Source organism: Monodon monoceros, unplaced genomic scaffold (genome assembly GCF_005190385.1).
Source record: "Monodon monoceros isolate NGI ecotype Baffin Bay Population unplaced genomic scaffold, NGI_Narwhal_1 Super_Scaffold_6, whole genome shotgun sequence".
Classification (NCBI taxonomy): Eukaryota; Metazoa; Chordata; class Mammalia; order Artiodactyla; family Monodontidae; genus Monodon; species Monodon monoceros.
In genome coordinates, this window is record NW_021703783.1 from 74,591,878 (window position 1) to 74,608,237 (window position 16,360).

At 45.0% G+C, this 16,360-nt stretch overlaps 1 protein-coding gene across 2 annotated transcripts in view; it reads left to right on the forward strand.

The window, feature by feature from the left end:
* The window catches only part of PLXNC1 (plexin C1), a 142,068-nt gene that overhangs the window by 90,198 nt on the left and 35,510 nt on the right, over positions 1-16,360 (forward strand). For both annotated transcript variants that reach the window (XM_029204686.1, XM_029204687.1), the window contains exons 15-21: positions 1,864-1,966; positions 5,030-5,131; positions 5,428-5,531; positions 9,207-9,245; positions 9,452-9,576; positions 10,582-10,780; positions 15,440-15,586. In XM_029204686.1, the coding sequence (XP_029060519.1) occupies positions 1,864-1,966; positions 5,030-5,131; positions 5,428-5,531; positions 9,207-9,245; positions 9,452-9,576; positions 10,582-10,780; positions 15,440-15,586 (819 nt within the window). The remainder of the gene's footprint in view (positions 1-1,863; positions 1,967-5,029; positions 5,132-5,427; positions 5,532-9,206; positions 9,246-9,451; positions 9,577-10,581; positions 10,781-15,439; positions 15,587-16,360) is intronic.

Here is a 16,360-nt window from a genome sequence, read left to right on the forward strand (position 1 = left end):
CCAGATTTGTTTGAGGGTCCGTCCCATCACTGGTATATTTATGTCCCACAATAAAGACAGGAGACCGTGGTGAAGGGAAACATACTAGAAACCTCCGTTTATAGTGTTCATGCCGTATGAGACTCTGCACAGTCTATATCCCCCACCAAAACACTTTATGATCTAGAGTCATAAGTAGTTGGGTAAAGGATAAGAAAAAAGAACATCAACTGGAAGGCAAAACAAAAAATGTGTTTGTGTCTCAGCTGCACCAGTTAATAGCTGTGTGGCCTTAGATAAGTTGGCTTTAGCTGAACCTCCCTTGGTCCGTCTGTTATACGGTAAAGAGGGTCATAATAATTATAACATGAATAAGAGCAACTAAACTCGCAAGGGATCCCACGTGTCTGGTTAGTTGAGAAGAGCAAATGGTAGCATCCTTCATTATCCAGGACTAGTTCCTGAGTGCCTGCACTGGGACATAGGGACATAGCAGAGAAGAAAACAGACCCGCCTGCCCCCCCACCCCCCAAAATATCTGCCTTTATGGATCTTACCTAAAAAGGCAGGTAGTATAGAAAATAAATTGAAGATGTGTTAGATGGTGGTAACTGTTATGAAGAAAAATGAAGCAGGAGGTGAGGGGCAGCGCTGCAAGGTTTACGATGGCGGCCAGAAAAGGGCTCCCTGTAAAGACGACATTTGAATCAGGACCTCAGGCATACGAGGGGCATGAGCTGTTGTGGGCCATCTGGGGTAGAGTGTTCTAGGCAAAGGGAACCACAGGTTGCAAAGTTCCTGGGTCAGGAGCCTCCCTGGTGCTGTTAAAGGGCAACAGGGAGACCAGTGTGGCGGAGTGGAAGGAACAATGCGGGGAGTATTCCAAGGAGGTGAGAGCATTAACAGGGGGAGCATGGAGAGCCAATTGGGGGTCATTGTGAGGACTTGGCTCTGAGCTCCAGGAGTCCGCTGGAGAGCTCTGAGCGGGAGTGCCAGGAACTTGCTTACAAACAAATGCCGGCACGTTTCATCTTCACGGCAACCCTCCGAAGAGGCGTAACAGCATCCCATTTTAGAGATGGGGAAAGTGAGAGCTACACGGATAGGTGACTCACGCAAGCTCCTACAGCTGGGAAGGACAGCAAGGGGGAGCTCCCTGGCGGTCCAGTGGTTAGGACTCGTGTTCTCACTGCCGAGGGCCCAGGTTCATTCTCTGGACTGGGACTTAGAACCTGGGCTGTCTGGGCCTGGAGTCTGCACTCTAGCCACTTTGCACAGATACTTCCACAGGGTCAGCCGTGGCTCCCAGGATGGTAATGTTCCTCAATACTTACATGTATGTCAATGCAAAAATAAGGCTTGATACAGAGTTTTTCCCTTTACAAGTTTTACAAACTTTTATAATCAAAACCTAAAATTGGAAAAGCCCCTCAGGGATCATCCTGGCAGCATTGCCAAACTGGTTTTTCCCACAGAATGCTTCCTTCAAAATAGGCCCATCAAGAAAACACAAGATGTAGAAGAGGTTAAAAAGTTGGATTACTTCCTTAGTCCAGGGGTAAGAGGGTGTCTTACCCACAGGTTACTATCTCTTTATCACCCCCATTCCTGCAGTTTAAAACCCCCGGGGCAAAGAGGACCGAAGTGTAAAATCTGTAGGTCTAGCCCCGCAACTGATTGGAGCTGAATCCAGAAACCAAGGCACAGGGAATGTTCTTGACTGGCTGAAATTCACATAGCTAATCTGCCCAGAGACGGGACTTGAACTCAGATATCCTACCTAGCTTGCCACCTCTTTTTGTATCTTGGAGAAAACCATTTGGGGGGAAAAATTGTGTACCTAGATGTGGTCCCCACCTCGACCCCACCTCTTTGTCCCCTTAGGTCAAACTGGGAAACCTGGAACTCTACGTCGAGCGGGAATCGGTTATTTCCACTTGGTATTTTCTGATTGGGCTTCCCGTCTTGCTAGTGATTGTCATTTTTGGTAAGTGCCCTGTTTAATTTTGTCAGAGAAATTATTCCCTGGGGCCTCGGCAGGCAGGAAGGCTTTCAGCTTTCAGGGGCTGTTTGCTTCAGTTAAGTATCAATGGATGAAAACCCAGATCAAAACTTTGGGAAAGGACTAACAGGTACACGTTGAGGGCTTTCTAAACATTTTTTAGGATGCTTCATTAATAAAAGGCTGGATTACAAAGATGGTTGGTATCTTGGTGTTTGAGAAATATAATCCACTTTGCTTCCCTGAACCTGTGAATTGTGATGACAGATGTCCCATTTACATTATTTCCTCAGAATTCCTCTGGGATTTTGGGCTCCAAGGACTTGGTCATCTCATCCTGCCTTCTCATCCCAGCAAACCCCGCCCCTCACCCCTACCCCAGCCCTGTCTTTTCCTGGCAGAACTGTGTTTTGGAAGTGTGATCTGTACCATCTATTAAAATGTTCCAAGGCTCATCCAAGCACAGTGATCCCATGGTGGTTGCTCACTGGATGAAATCTGGCCAACCGATGTGTTTTGTTTGGCCCACGTAGCATTTTTAAAAATTTGAAGTAATTGACAACATTTTAAAATTAGGCGATTCTTGAAAATTAGAAAGATCTGGATCATTGGATCCTAATTTTTCCATAACATCAGTTTTCTGGAGCTGAGGAGCAGCTACCCCTAGAGAGAGGGCAGGTGTTCACTAGGCTTTTGCCATAGTCTCCACCACTCCCTACTGTCTCCACCCAGGCCACTTACCTCATCTGAGGACCTGGTCCCTGTAGCCATTCAGTTTTTTTTTTTTTTTTTTTTTTTTTTTTTTTGCGGTATGCGGGCCTCTCACTGCTGTGGCCTCTCCCGTTGCCGAGCACAGGCTCCGGACGCACAGCCTCAGGGGTCATGGCTCACAGGCCCAGCCGCTCCGCGGCATGTGGGATCTTCCCAGACCAGGGCACGAACCCGTGTCCCCTGCATCGGCAGGCGGACTCTCAACCACTGCGCTACCAGGGAAGCCCAGCCATTCAGTTTTTGACCTCTGTTTCTGAGCTGCTTTTCATTTTAAGTCTGTTTCCTCTTGTCCTCCTTAAAAAAGAGAACTCTCCTCCACAGCTATGGAGCCCATCATATTCCTTGATTTAATGCAGGCATCGCCTCTCTAATGGTTTTCGGTTAATAGTTGCTAAGGTCTCCTTCCGTATACTCACTCACTCACTCATTCATCCATCCCTGCACGCACCTACCTGACGTTTATTGAGCACCTGTTATGTTGCTGATAACTGTGCAAGGCTTTGGACTTAGGGAAGATGAGTTCAGTCCTGGTCCTTTCTCTTGGCTAGTTCCCAGTCCAGTGAAGGAAGGACTTATGTGTATTGTTAACTAGTCTAATGGAATGAATTCATTTTGCAGAGACCCTGTTTTGTACCGTTGATGATCATTTCAGGTATTTTTAAAAGCTCTCTCCAAGTTATCCACCACTATTAATGCATCTAGAATCCAGAATTGGACCTGATATTTTAATAAAGTCCTGGCCGGTGCTGGCTTCAAATAAGAAGATTACTTGTAAATTCTAAACGCTGAGCTCGATTTTGAGAATCCGCTGCTGTCAGGCAGCTCTAGGTAGAGCAGTCTCATCATGGAGTCACATCTACTTTGTGACTTCCCAGAAACCTCTGATCTCTTCCTGGGCTCTCTGCGAATCTTCATTCCTCTCCCTTCACTTTGTTGGTAGAGATTGTTTATGCTCTTTCAGGTGAAGTGGGCTCCATCTGACACATCACTTTTGGTTTCATTGGTATCTGCAAAGCTGTTTAAAATTCTCCTCCCCTTCTTACCATGATTCCGTGGAGGCATGTGTCCTTAGCAGCTTGAGTAAGCGTACTCTTCGGACCATCGAGCACATCATTAGTGAAAACACTATACACACCTGGCCTAAGGCTGCCACCTACAGAACACCCCCTGTAGCTTCCCCTGGAGATTTCAGCCAGGAAAAACTCACTGCTTTGTGGACGTGGCCTGCTAGCTCCATTTTCAGGCAGTGAGCTGGTGCTGCCTAAAGGGTGGTCTGAGTGCCAGCAGTCCCAAGTGATGCTCCTGGAAAGAGGGCTCCATAGTCAAGCAAATCTGAGAATCCCTGCCTGCTCCACCCTCTCTTGAAGATACATGATGCACGTTATGACTAAGACTGTTGACTTTATGAAGTGGTCCAGCACACAGCTGTATTGAATTTTGTTTCCTCCAGCATCATTCACATCTAGCAGGATCCTTTTATCATGAAATTTCTATTAAAAGAGGAAAAACTTTCGAGAATAATAATGAGAGTCGACAATTGCTACATATTCTTTTTTAAAAATAAGATCTAAATGTTTTCTGTGAGTTACTTCCTAGAATCCTGTCAGTGTCACAAGGAGGCAGGCACTTTAATAGATAAGGCAGCCAGGCACAGAGATGCTAAGGAACTTACCTGAGGTCGCACAGCTAGTTAATGGCAGAGCGGGGACATGAACCCAAGTGCCGAACTTGTTCGGTTTACTGCATCTACAGCATAGTTAGAAGCAAAATAAAGTGGAGAAAGAAGCAATATCCAGATACAAGGGTTCACTGGGGACCACTCATCCTGTCACCCCGTTTGATCTATGCAAGTTTGGCTCATGTAACTCACTGTGGATGTGTGGGGTTTTTTCTGCATTTAAGGCTCAACTATATTTCTCTAGGGATGTTTAGAAACATTAAAAAAGAACAGAACAATATTAAGTGGCCTGTGGCTGTAGGGAAACTTGGCTTGTTTCATTCCTTTTCAGCCAGCTGGGATCTTTGGTTACAAGTGAAGGTTATTGGATTTAGTTTTTTACTTTGAAGATGAGTAGGGGTTTTGGGGGGTTTTTCTGTTGCATTTGAGCATCTTCATCTGTAGAGTGACCCCTCGCTGGGAATCTTTCTTCTTAGAAATTCCACCTCTTCCAGGCTAGTCTTTCTCGCTCTCCCTCCGCCGCCTCCTCTGTAAAGGACTGTAAAGGTTGGTTCTGTTTTCCTTTTTGTCAGTCTCATGCTGGATCTCTGTCTCCACAGCGGCTGTGGGAGTGACCAGGCACAAATCGAAGGAACTGAGTCGCAAACAGAGCCAACAGCTGGAGCTCCTGGAGAGTGAGCTCCGGAAAGAGATACGTGATGGTAGGCTCCAAAATTTTATTTGTAGAAAAACAAGCCCTTTTTTTTTTTTTTTTTTTAACCCTTAAATGGAACCAGCCACAGTAGTGAGAGCTGTTTGTATAGAAGACAACTGAACAGCAGGGTCTAGGCCTGGCTTTGTGTTTTATTTCAGCTCTTCTCTGCAGCCAACCAAGTAATTATCTACTGTTTCTTCTCTAATGAAAACCAAGGTCATACTCCGTGTTAGACAGAACAGCAGCAGATCTCATCCATTGTCTTCTGAGTTAAAATATTGCTCTTGGGATTCTGTTTTGCAGGCTTCGCTGAGCTGCAGATGGATAAATTGGATGTGGTTGATAGTTTTGGAACTGTTCCCTTCCTTGACTACAAACATTTTGCTCTGAGAACTTTCTTCCCTGAGGTAAAGGAGCATTGGTCACATTCCTAAGGTTGAGTCTTGAATAATAATGAAGGTGCTTGTTGCTACTGTCAAAAACGGCGGTTCCTTCCAAGGCAGCGGTAGATAATGTGCTTGGTACAGAATAATGGCTTAAATCTCAGCAGAGCGGGGAGGAGGATAACTATTAATTGGATTGATTAGGGTACAAAGCAGTGATGGGTCACTGGCAATTACTCGTTGTCCAGTAACAAAAACCTAGGAGGGACACAAGTTCAAAGTGATGATTTTTTTGCTTTATTTTACTACCAGTTTAGAACTGAATTTGTAGCTGGGAAGTGAGCTAGTTTATTTAAAAATCAATAAATTGTGGGCTGGCCAGTTTGTTGTGTTTATCTGCATGACTTACATTGCGGCTACTAGATTATCCACTATTACTTCTCAATTGGAAATGAAAAGTACTGTTGGCCAAGAGGGAGAAAAGTAGACACGTGTAGAATCTGAGTTAATAACAGCCATTTTTAGCAATGTAGAGTTTTTATGGTTCTCTCCAGCAGTTGTTCTTCAGCTGATCAGTTTGTGTCATCCTCATTTAGTAGAAATAGCTGCATGAAATGTTTAATTAATTTGTTCTAGGATCCGAGGAGTAGTCTACTTAACCCCTTGGGTTTTCGGTCTCACGTTCTAACACCTCCATTTTCTCACCCGCTCACATAGCCTTCCTCATTTACCCTCCCAAGTCTTTGGCGAGGTACCCTCATCCTCCTACCATCACCTCCAAGTCCCGGTACCCCAGTTCCTCCATATTGCCCTTTTTTTTTTTGTCCAGAACTGGTGACCACAGCAAGGCCCAACCTCTGGAACACATCAACACCAATTACATATTACATTTAAATCTAGACTTCTAAGCAAAGCCAGAAATCTCTCCAGGCCAAAAGAGAGCTTGTATCACCTTACCATCAGCTTCTCAGCTACACTTGGCCAGAAGCCTAGAGTTCAGAAACCCAGACACATGCAGTAAGCAATTTCCAGTTTCTCTATAATTCTAGAAGCGGACACCATGATATGTGATGCTGTGTCTGGAGGGTGGGATACCTCCATAAAACACCCACCATATTTTCTTTTTTTTGTCCAAGCCTTAGTGTTGTAAATCAAGAAGGCTAGAAATAAGACTTTAGCTTTTAGTACTTGTATTTTTTTTTAAGTTATCCTCCAATAATAGCAGGCACCAAGACTTGCCATTTACCACCTCCTTCATTTCTATGGCAGAATACTGCCTAGGGAGGGGAGTTTAATTCCCTGAATCATGATGACTGTGCAGGGCCTCAGCAAAGGTTGCACCAAGAGTCCTATTTCCCAGCTATCTGAGATCCCCATTAAGAATTTAATAGCAATAGAAGAAGAGGTTTCTACCATCTACAGGAGTACTCTGTGGGCTTTTATAGTTAATGATGGCCCTTGAGTGCTAAAGAGAGTAATCTGTGGCCTGAAAGAAAAAGTTTTCCTGTCTTCTAAATTCGGTTATCAAGAGCAAGATAGAGTGACGAATGCAAAGGAATGCTGTTGCGAGTGTTTAAAAAAAAAAAATTCCTAGGAACAATGCTGTGGTATCTCAGAAGAGAGAGGTGCAAGAAGGCAAACTGATTTAACTCAGGGTTATGTAGAATCTTGAAAGACAACTGGGAAAGCTATAGAAACTGATGTCAGAAGAAGACACAGGAAAGACAAGCATACATTTTTCAGAACCCTATTGAGAAGACCTCAGTTAAAACTGAATTTGTCACAATTAAGAAAAGATCTAAAAAAAAAAAAGAAAAGATCTAGAGAACAAGGGAAGATACTCCATTAGAACACCAGTTGAAATGCATTCTAGGCTGAAGGTAGGTCCTGCTGTTGAGAGGCCCTTTACTGATAGATCAGGAGCCACATCCTCTAGGCCTGGAGGTTGGGTGGCGGAGGGAGGCCTTGGGTGATCAACACCTACTCGGTTAACAATAGGCAAAGCCCAGAGGAGGTGGTAGCTTCTCAGAGACCAAGGCATTACCGGTAGTTCTTTGCCCTGCTAGTTGGTTTTTGGCTTTTAAAGCCTTGCTTTTCATTATATTGGCAACTTTGTTGTGCCGAAAATAGAAGAAATAAGGGTAAGCGGAGCACCTAACCACCTAGAGGAGAAGAATTTGAATGAAAGGAGGAAGGAACATTGGAACCCAGGGATCCAGAGCGGTATTTCCCTATTTAAGGTCAAGAATCAATCTGTTTATTTTTTTTAAGTTTTTCCTTTAATTAATTAATTTTTGGCTGCATTGCGTCTTCGTTGCAGTGCACGGGCTTCTCATTGCGGTGGCTTCTCTTGTTGTGGAGCACGAGCTCTAGGCGCACAGGCTTCAGTAGTTGTGGCTCATGGGCTCTAGAGCGCAGGCTTAGTAGTCGTGGCGCACAGGCTCAGTTGCTCCGCGGCATGTGGGATCTTCCCGGACCAGGGCTCGAACCCGTGTCCCCTGCATTGGCAGGCGGATTCTTAACCACTGCGCCACCAGGGAAGTCCTCAATCTGTTTAAATTGCCTATTGGCATAAGGTTGGTTCAGCAGAAAAATATGAGGAACTAGAAACTGCAAACCCAGGGTCTGATTTTTCTGCTTATTACCAGGGGAGAGTATGAGGTAATAGTTTGAGGTCTTCTACTTGGGCTAACAAATTTGAAACTATAAGGCAAAAATTCTCTGCAGAAGAAATTTACTTAAATAAGATATAACAATAGCCCAAAGTTTCAAGTATTACCAAAAAATTTTTAAATAAATGAATGTTTGAATTTATATTTTCATACTGTTGACTCATTTAAAGTGTTAGCATGCTTTTTAAAATTTAGTCATTTAATTCCAATATGATTTATGATATTGTACATTAAAGGAAACCCCAAAGTTTATATTCAAGAGCTACAGAGCATAACACTTTAAAATATTTTTAGAAACCAGCAGGGCAACAGCATTGTGGTCTAGTTTGCTGTAAATTAGTGATTAAAAAAAAAACAACCCGATAATGATAGCTGACATGAAGAACTTACTGTGCATTCATTCATTTTATTTTCACACCTAACCCGTGAGGTGAGAATCATTATTGTTCCCATTCTTCAGATGAGGAAAGTCAGGCACAGAGAGGTTAAATGACTTGTCCAAAGTCATGTGACCAGTAGGTGATAAAACCAGGATTGGAACCCAAGTTGTTTGACTCCAGGTTCTAGCTTTTACCCACCCCTCTCCACCCCTTCTTGAATAACAATGTGTATCCAGACAGTAAATGCTTCTAAGCTAAGACTTGTATAAACTTACCAACACAACTCAGTATTTATCCTTAGAAGGTAAATTGCTTGAGGAGTGGTCTGTACATTTGCATAATCTTTCACCACCACTTCTTTAACTTTTGAGTCAGTTCTTTTAAAGTGTGAGATGCCTTCACCTACCAAAACCGGAACTGATGCAACGATAAATATTCTTAGAGGCTCTCAGAAGTCACTGGTGTTTCTTGAGAGCTGAACAATTATTTATTATGTAGAAGATATGCTGTGAACATAAGCCCAGGGGCTCTTCAGATTAGCAAATAGTGTCTCTACTTTATTAAAATGGACTCAGGTATTGTAACAAAAATACACTCTTCATTTCCTTTGGTTGTTATGAATAATAAAAGTGTCTCCTTCCTCTCAGTCAGGTGGCTTCACACACATCTTCACTGAAGATATGCATGTAAGTCTATAAGTTTTCATTTTTCGCTCATGACTGCCTGACTTTCATAGTGCTATCATCTCCATTATTACTTTGAATTGTTATTGTGGGTATTTTGGGATCACGAATTTGATATTGAATAATTCATTGTCTTGGAAAACCCATTGTGGATCTACTTTCTAACTTTAAGTTTATATATTATCTATATTATGTTATATTTTTTTCAGAACAGAGATGCCAACAACAAGAATGAAAGTCTCACAGCTTTGGATGCCCTAATTTGTAATAAAAGTTTCCTTGTTACTGTCATCCACACTCTTGAAAAGCAGAAGAACTTTTCAGTGAAGGACAGGTATCAGCCCATTTGTTTACATTTTGAAAGCCATTAAGTAGAAAGAATAAAACGTGAGCCTCTCATTTTGTTTCGGAACTACAACCTGAGCTTGGTATCTGAGAACATGCATCTCTCCAGAGGCTGGTTGATTTGGGTCACCATGCAGTCCTGATGTTTCCTTCCATTTCAGATCACAACGCTCTAACACAAATTCTATTTTGAAGATGCACACACATGTGACACCCCCCCTCAAAAAGCACCCTAAAAAAACCCAATACCAAGAAAACACATGAGTCCCGAGTCAAAAAGCAGAAGTGTGCTGTTTTCTATTTTTAAAAACACCCTGAAAATTCAGGGAAGACATTCACTTCTTGTTACCGCTCTAGTTTAAAGTAAACTAGAGAATGCTGAAAACCATATAAAATGACCGGAAGTTAACATTGCTGTGTGGTTTTTATGGATCGAGGACAAAGGTAGTTGAAACTTAGATGTTAAAAAAAAGCACCCACGGGGCAGCACCCCGTTAGCATCCCATTGCCTGACCCCTCAAGTTTCCTTGGAAACTGCTGTCAGCACCGAGCAAGCCACAGCTGTTGACTAACCTGCTTAATCAAGACTCTGGTTTTTTTTCAATATGCTTTTTTTCCATCATCTGTATATCTTCTTTTTTTTTCTCTTTCAGTTTTATTGAGATATTGACATACAGCACTGTATAGGTTTAAGGTGCACAGCATGATAACCACAAATATGATCTCTTTTTCTGAGTTTGAGGTTTGTTTCGTTTTTTTTCAGATCCCACATATAAGTGAGATCACACAGTATTTGTCTTTCTCTATTTCACTTCGCATGATGCCCTCAAGGTCCATCCATGTTGCTGCCAACGGCAGGATTTCCTTCTTTTTAGGGCTGAAGAGTATTCCATTGTGTATATGTACCACATCTTCTGATCCATCCGTCTGTTGATGGACACTTAGGTTGCTTCCGTGTCTTGGCTGTTGTAACCAAGGCTCTATTTTTAAATAGGTGTCTGTTTGCTTCCTTCTTAACCATTGCACTGCAAACTAAGCTGGTCTACCTAACCAGCATCCTCGAGGTGCTGACCAGGGACTTGATGGAGCAGTGCAGTAACATGCAGCCTAAACTCATGCTGAGACGCACAGAGTCCGTGGTGGAAAAGCTCCTCACAAACTGGATGTCCGTCTGCCTTTCTGGTTTTCTGCGGGTAAGTGTCGCGTCCCTTGGTGGCGTCAGAGCTAAGACTGTATAGGCAGCTGTTTTTAGCAGATGCTGGTGTCTTTGCCAGGATAAATCCTGAGCACTCCGTGGTGTCAGCATTTAACCACTTTTAGGCTTGGTCCTTACTAGGAGCACAGGGAGGGGAAAATAAAATTTGTTTTTGCGGTAACTGGCCTAGGCAAGTACAATTCATTTAGAATTTCCTCGAGTAAGACTTTTTAAACATTTTATTGTAGTGAGAACAATTAACGTGAGACCTACCCTCTTAACAGATTTTTCAGTGTACAAAACGGTGTCATCTCTTGGCACAATGTCGTACGATAGATTTCTAGAACTTACCTTACATAACTGAAACTTCATACCCCTTGACTTCTGCATCCACCTTCACGTGGTTAATTAACGTGTGCTGAGTGGAGGGCATATTTCAAATGCTGATGGAAACACACTGTTTTCAGGGCCCCTGAAGCATCTTGGAAATAGCCATTTACCTACCACTACGCTCTCTGCAAGCTAATTACGTTCAATTCCAACCAGTTATCCCATGGGAAAGCAAGTCTCCAAAAAGCCGCCCGCCCCTTGAGTTCACTTTGTTACAGTTAAGTGAACATGGTTATAATCTAATTGAATCTTAAAATCTTTTCAAATGTGAACTTGGCACATATTCCATTGGTTAAGAGGATAGGCCCTGGAGCCCGCTTCCCAGTTTGAATCTAGACTCCACCGCTTACCAGAGGCCCCAAGCAGGTTTCCTGACCTGCCTGAGCCTTGGGTTTATAACCTGTACAACTGGAGGAAGAATATTTCAGGGCTGTTCTGAAGCACTGATGAGAAAATGTATACAATTGCTTGGCACTGAGTAAGCACTCCATAAATGATGCCCATTATTATTATGAAATATTAGTAGGAAAAGAAGTGTGTTCTGTTGAACCCAGGCTTCGTTCAGCCCTCCGAGGCCCCTGGTGCAGGACGTTCTTATCCTTCTTCAATTTCACCAGCCATCCAGATTCCAGCAGAACTGAATAATTGTGTGTTTGTAGCTAGTTCTGAAATCTAATTAAAGTTTGAATAAGATACACTGCTATACCACAGGTTTTAACAGTGCTACTTAAGTTTAGATCCAAAAAGCAGCGCCTTAAATAGACTGTGCTTAGTTTAATGTTTAATGTAATCTTACAAGTAGATGCACAACCTTTTTTTTTTTAACCAACCCTTTTCTCTCCCAAGGCAATGCCTATTTATTAAGATTAATGAAATCTGCCTTCTTTGCTGTTTACTTGGAATACATCATCATAACACTTTGGGGAGATGTGGAGCGCTTATTTCTGGGGTGAATATTTTTGGCTCCCCCCATCCTAGCTTCAGCCGCAGCTGCTCCGAAACAGAGGCAGCAGGACCCTCACCCAGTTCCTGGGTCTTAGTCTCAAAAGGCAGCTCCTGCCTCACCACCTACCGCGCCACTGAATCAGAAGCTCAGGGTGGGGCGCAGTAGTCGACGTTTCCAAGTTCCTGCAGGTGATTGCACCGCCCTGCCTTTGAGAACCTGGGGGCAGTAGAAGGAGCGCTGGCCTAGGACTCTTGGTTAGAAGTAGCAGGTTCGGGCTGTAAGTTCATCTCGGCCCCAGCTTGCTGCGTGGCTCCAGGTACGGCCCTTTCCATCTGGGCATCCGTTCTCTACCCACCAAATGAGGCGCTTGGCCATTGGTTTTAAATTCCTTTCCAGTTCTTTCTCTGGGACCTTGTGATTCTTTTTCTGAGCCCTCGAAGGCTAGTCAGAGCCTTGCCCTTGCTGCTCTTGGGCGTTAAAAAGGCGAGGCGTCCCCAGAATCTGCGCTCTGAGTCCAAATAGCCCCCTTGAGCAGGGGATTCCTCGTCAAGGTTTTGCAGTGCTGACTCAGGAGTGTCTTGAGCACTTGGGGTGGTGAGGGGCCAGCGTGCTCCCTGGGAGGAAGTGGCATTCGGCCCGTCGGCGATACTTTCGTTTTCAGTGGAATAATTCCCTCTGGCGTGCAGGGCCGGACCTCCCCAACCAGGTGCCCAAGGGGTGTGGGACTCTGACGGCCTGGCCCTCCTGCTCTACCCATCCTCCCAAACATCGGCCTGGGTGCCACGAGCGCTGTGACCTCCAGGTAACTTCCTCCTCTGTGCCTCCAAGGCCCTGTGGGTCAAGTAATAATAATAACTACCATTTATTGAATGTGCCAGCCACCATGCTAAGAGCTTTGCTTCCTTTTTCTCACTGAATCCCATGAGGTGAGAACCTTTATGACCGCTTTGCGTACTGGGGAATTGGGGCACACAGGATAGACAAGACTTCCTCCCATAGAGGAAGATCCCATAGCTCGTGTGACAGCACCAGGGAGCTCTTAGCCACCCGGCTTAATGCCTCCCCAGGAAGGCAGCTACCTCCTTCCAGGCTTAGGGAGGGATTTGGGGCTGGAATGAGATCACAGGTGCGGAAGCCTAAAGCTCAGCCATGGTCAGAGAGTCTGGTCTCACGAAGGAAAGGATGGTGAACGGGCCAAGCTTAATTCCCATCACAGGATGGGAAGGGCAGGGTCAGTTCCATAAACGGGGCTCTGCCCCAGGCCGGCTCCCTGGGAAGCTGTGTGCACCCTGGTCTGATGAGATGCCTAAGCCGCCAGCAGGTGTGACTAACTTAGAGCTTGTGTTCAGTGGAGACAGAGACGTCGTGGCTCCGTCGTTTCCTAAGCTGGCCATGCATCAGGATCCCCCGGCAGGCATTAAAACTACAGATGCCCAGGCCTCATCTCCAGAGATTCCATGTCTAGAGTAGGGCCCAGACATCTGAATTCTTTATAAGAGTCCCAAGGGATTCTGGTGATGATTATCCAGGTTTAGAACCACGGGTGTGGGTAACGGTGCCAGATGAGATGTTACTAATCTGAGTCTAGCTGCACTCTTGTGGAGAATTCTTACCACAGAGCCATCGAGTCTGGAGCTGTCACTCCACACAGCCCAGAAGAGCCCACCGGCCCCCTAACGCCGACCTCTGCAGGTGCCTCCAGCCCCCTCCCAAGGGCGCTTACCCCCATCTCTGATGTGAGCTGGAAGCAAAGAGAGAAGTGAGGTTCTAGGTTTGTGGTCGGGATATTACCTAAGGGGGTGGAGGGAGAGAGATGAGAGCAGTGTGGTTGTGAACCTCTAAATAAAGGAAGTTTCTCATAAGAATTGAAATGTCACGTTCTAGTCCCAGCGCTCTCCCCACCTGGGAAATTTTTGAACATTCCAACCCCGTCCTGCAGTAAGGAAGCAACTCCAGGATATGTCAGGAGGGGAGAGGAAAGTGATACAGGGCCCCAGTGGCAGGGAGAGCAGCAGAGGAGTGACAGGAAGCCGGGGACCAGGGAGGGCTGTGCTTTTGCAGTCAGTATAGAGGATGGTACGGGGCGGGTAGGGGTGGGATCCAAGAGACCTCAAAGACGTCTTAGTTTACCTCTTCAAGGGAAAGCAGGTGAGAGAGGCAGTGGAACCCTCCTTTCCAAGCCAGATGCATTGGCTGTGAAGCTTGACTTTGTAAACTGGAACCCTCCTTTCCAAGCCAGATGCATTGGCTGTGAAGCTTGACTTTGTAAACTGGTGCTTCAAGCCCTAGTCACGTGGCTGGCTTCTCGTCATCACTGAGGCAGTTGGACTTCCTGGTTCTGGGCCTGGCTCTTCTTCCCCCTTAAATTCAGTTTAATGTCCTTTTGATTACAGAGGGTTTATTTACTTAGCAAATACTACACGATGGATCGTCAAGCCAGGGCGACATGCTTTGAGAGGCTGCATGAAAGCAGGAACACGCAAACAAGCCTCCCACTTGGGCTCCTCAGGGTCCATTCAAGCGCGAAGTGGCTACAGATTTCAGGCGTTTCAATAACAGCAGGGGTGGCCACCCCTGGTCCAGAAAAAGGTGCAGAAGGAAGTCATCAGGATGGGCCAGATGCTTGGGAAGATCCTTAGAGTAAGGATCTGGAATCGGCTCTGGCCCAGGGGAAGGAGGTGGGGTACACTGTGGCCTGTACCAGCAAAGGCGCCTGGGTGGGACTGTGCAGGCTGGGTCTGGGAAGGACCCCGGGGCTGGCCGCCTCACGGTCAGGAGAGGAGGCTGCAGACTGCAACTGAAGGCCACTTCCTTCGTGAGAAGCTGTTGACACCCAAAAGCTTCCTCCTAGGTAAATGTATAAAATGCTTTTATGTTTATTCTGGTTACCAAGGCTAATCGTTCTGCATTTTTTTACATGCTATTTATTTTTAGCGCGCTGAAAAAAAAAAAAAGGGCAGTTAAATAGGAGCGTAAAGAAAGGTTAAATCTCTACCAACTGTTCTTAGGCCAACTGATGAGCATTGGGCTACCATAGAGAAGCTTAAGCATAAGAGAATGATCACCTCTGTAAGTGCCATGAGAGTGTGCGTGTGCGTGTGCGAAGTCACGTGCGTGTTGGGGGAGAAGAGGCAGTTTCCTGAGTTTTGCTCCTAGTCCTAAGTGGAGCAAAGTGTATTTTCTTGGGAGGTGCATGTTGACTGTTAGAAAACACTGCCTCCTGTCTCCTGTCGTAGGGCCATAAACTGAAACTTTGATTCTCTGGAAAGTACAGTGGATTCTGCCGAGAAAGCTAACTGTCACTTTTGCGTCTTTTCCAAGGAGACTGTTGGAGAACCGTTCTATTTGCTGGTGACGACTCTGAACCAGAAGATAAACAAGGGCCCCGTCGACGTAATCACTTGCAAAGCCCTGTACACGCTTAATGAGGACTGGCTGCTGTGGCAGGTTCCGGAATTCAGCACTGTGGTGCGTTTACGATGAAGCTGGTGGGGTAGAGGGGGGGTTGGGAAGCGTCGCTTTGAAATGATCATTCCTACCACAGGAGGCCTCACACGTTCCGTTTATTAAAACCGTAGTTGATAAAATGTTAACACGTGTTCACATAATAGATTTTAATTACTTGGATTGGGGGAGAAGGTGTTGTCGTGATGCCTGGGGTACTCCTCCATTTCCAGAGATTTTACTGTCAGGATGGCTTATAGCTTTCAGCATCGGGAAAGGAACTGCAGAGCACTCCCTACTCAGCGCTTATAACTGCAATCAGAATTTCTCAAACGGCTCTGCTCTGGAAGACAATGTGTGAAGATATATCTCAACCAAATCGAGGCCGTCTTATTTTAGAACGATAACACAAGACAAATTCCTCTGTGTTCCCCCTGCAACATGACGCCCTTACTTTATTTTCATGGATTAGTTACAAATGTTTGGTGTCATGCGCTTATCGTTCTGTGATCTCACAGATATTTTTAGAGGAATGCTGTAAATCACGACAGGAAGATGATTGCTTGGCTGCTGGAGGGTTTCACCCATTTAAGATCTTCCTTTTCACCCGTCCCCACTCCACCCGCCCACTCTCTTCCTTTCCTAAAGGAAAAGAGACCAATTTTTTGCACATTCAGGAATTTGAGACAGAGAGAGCCACGCATGGCAAGTATCTCCAAAATTACTTAGGATTTTTTTGTGCTTTTCTGTTAACAGAGACTTGGAAAAGGGATTGCTGTATTTTGGTTTGATCTTTAG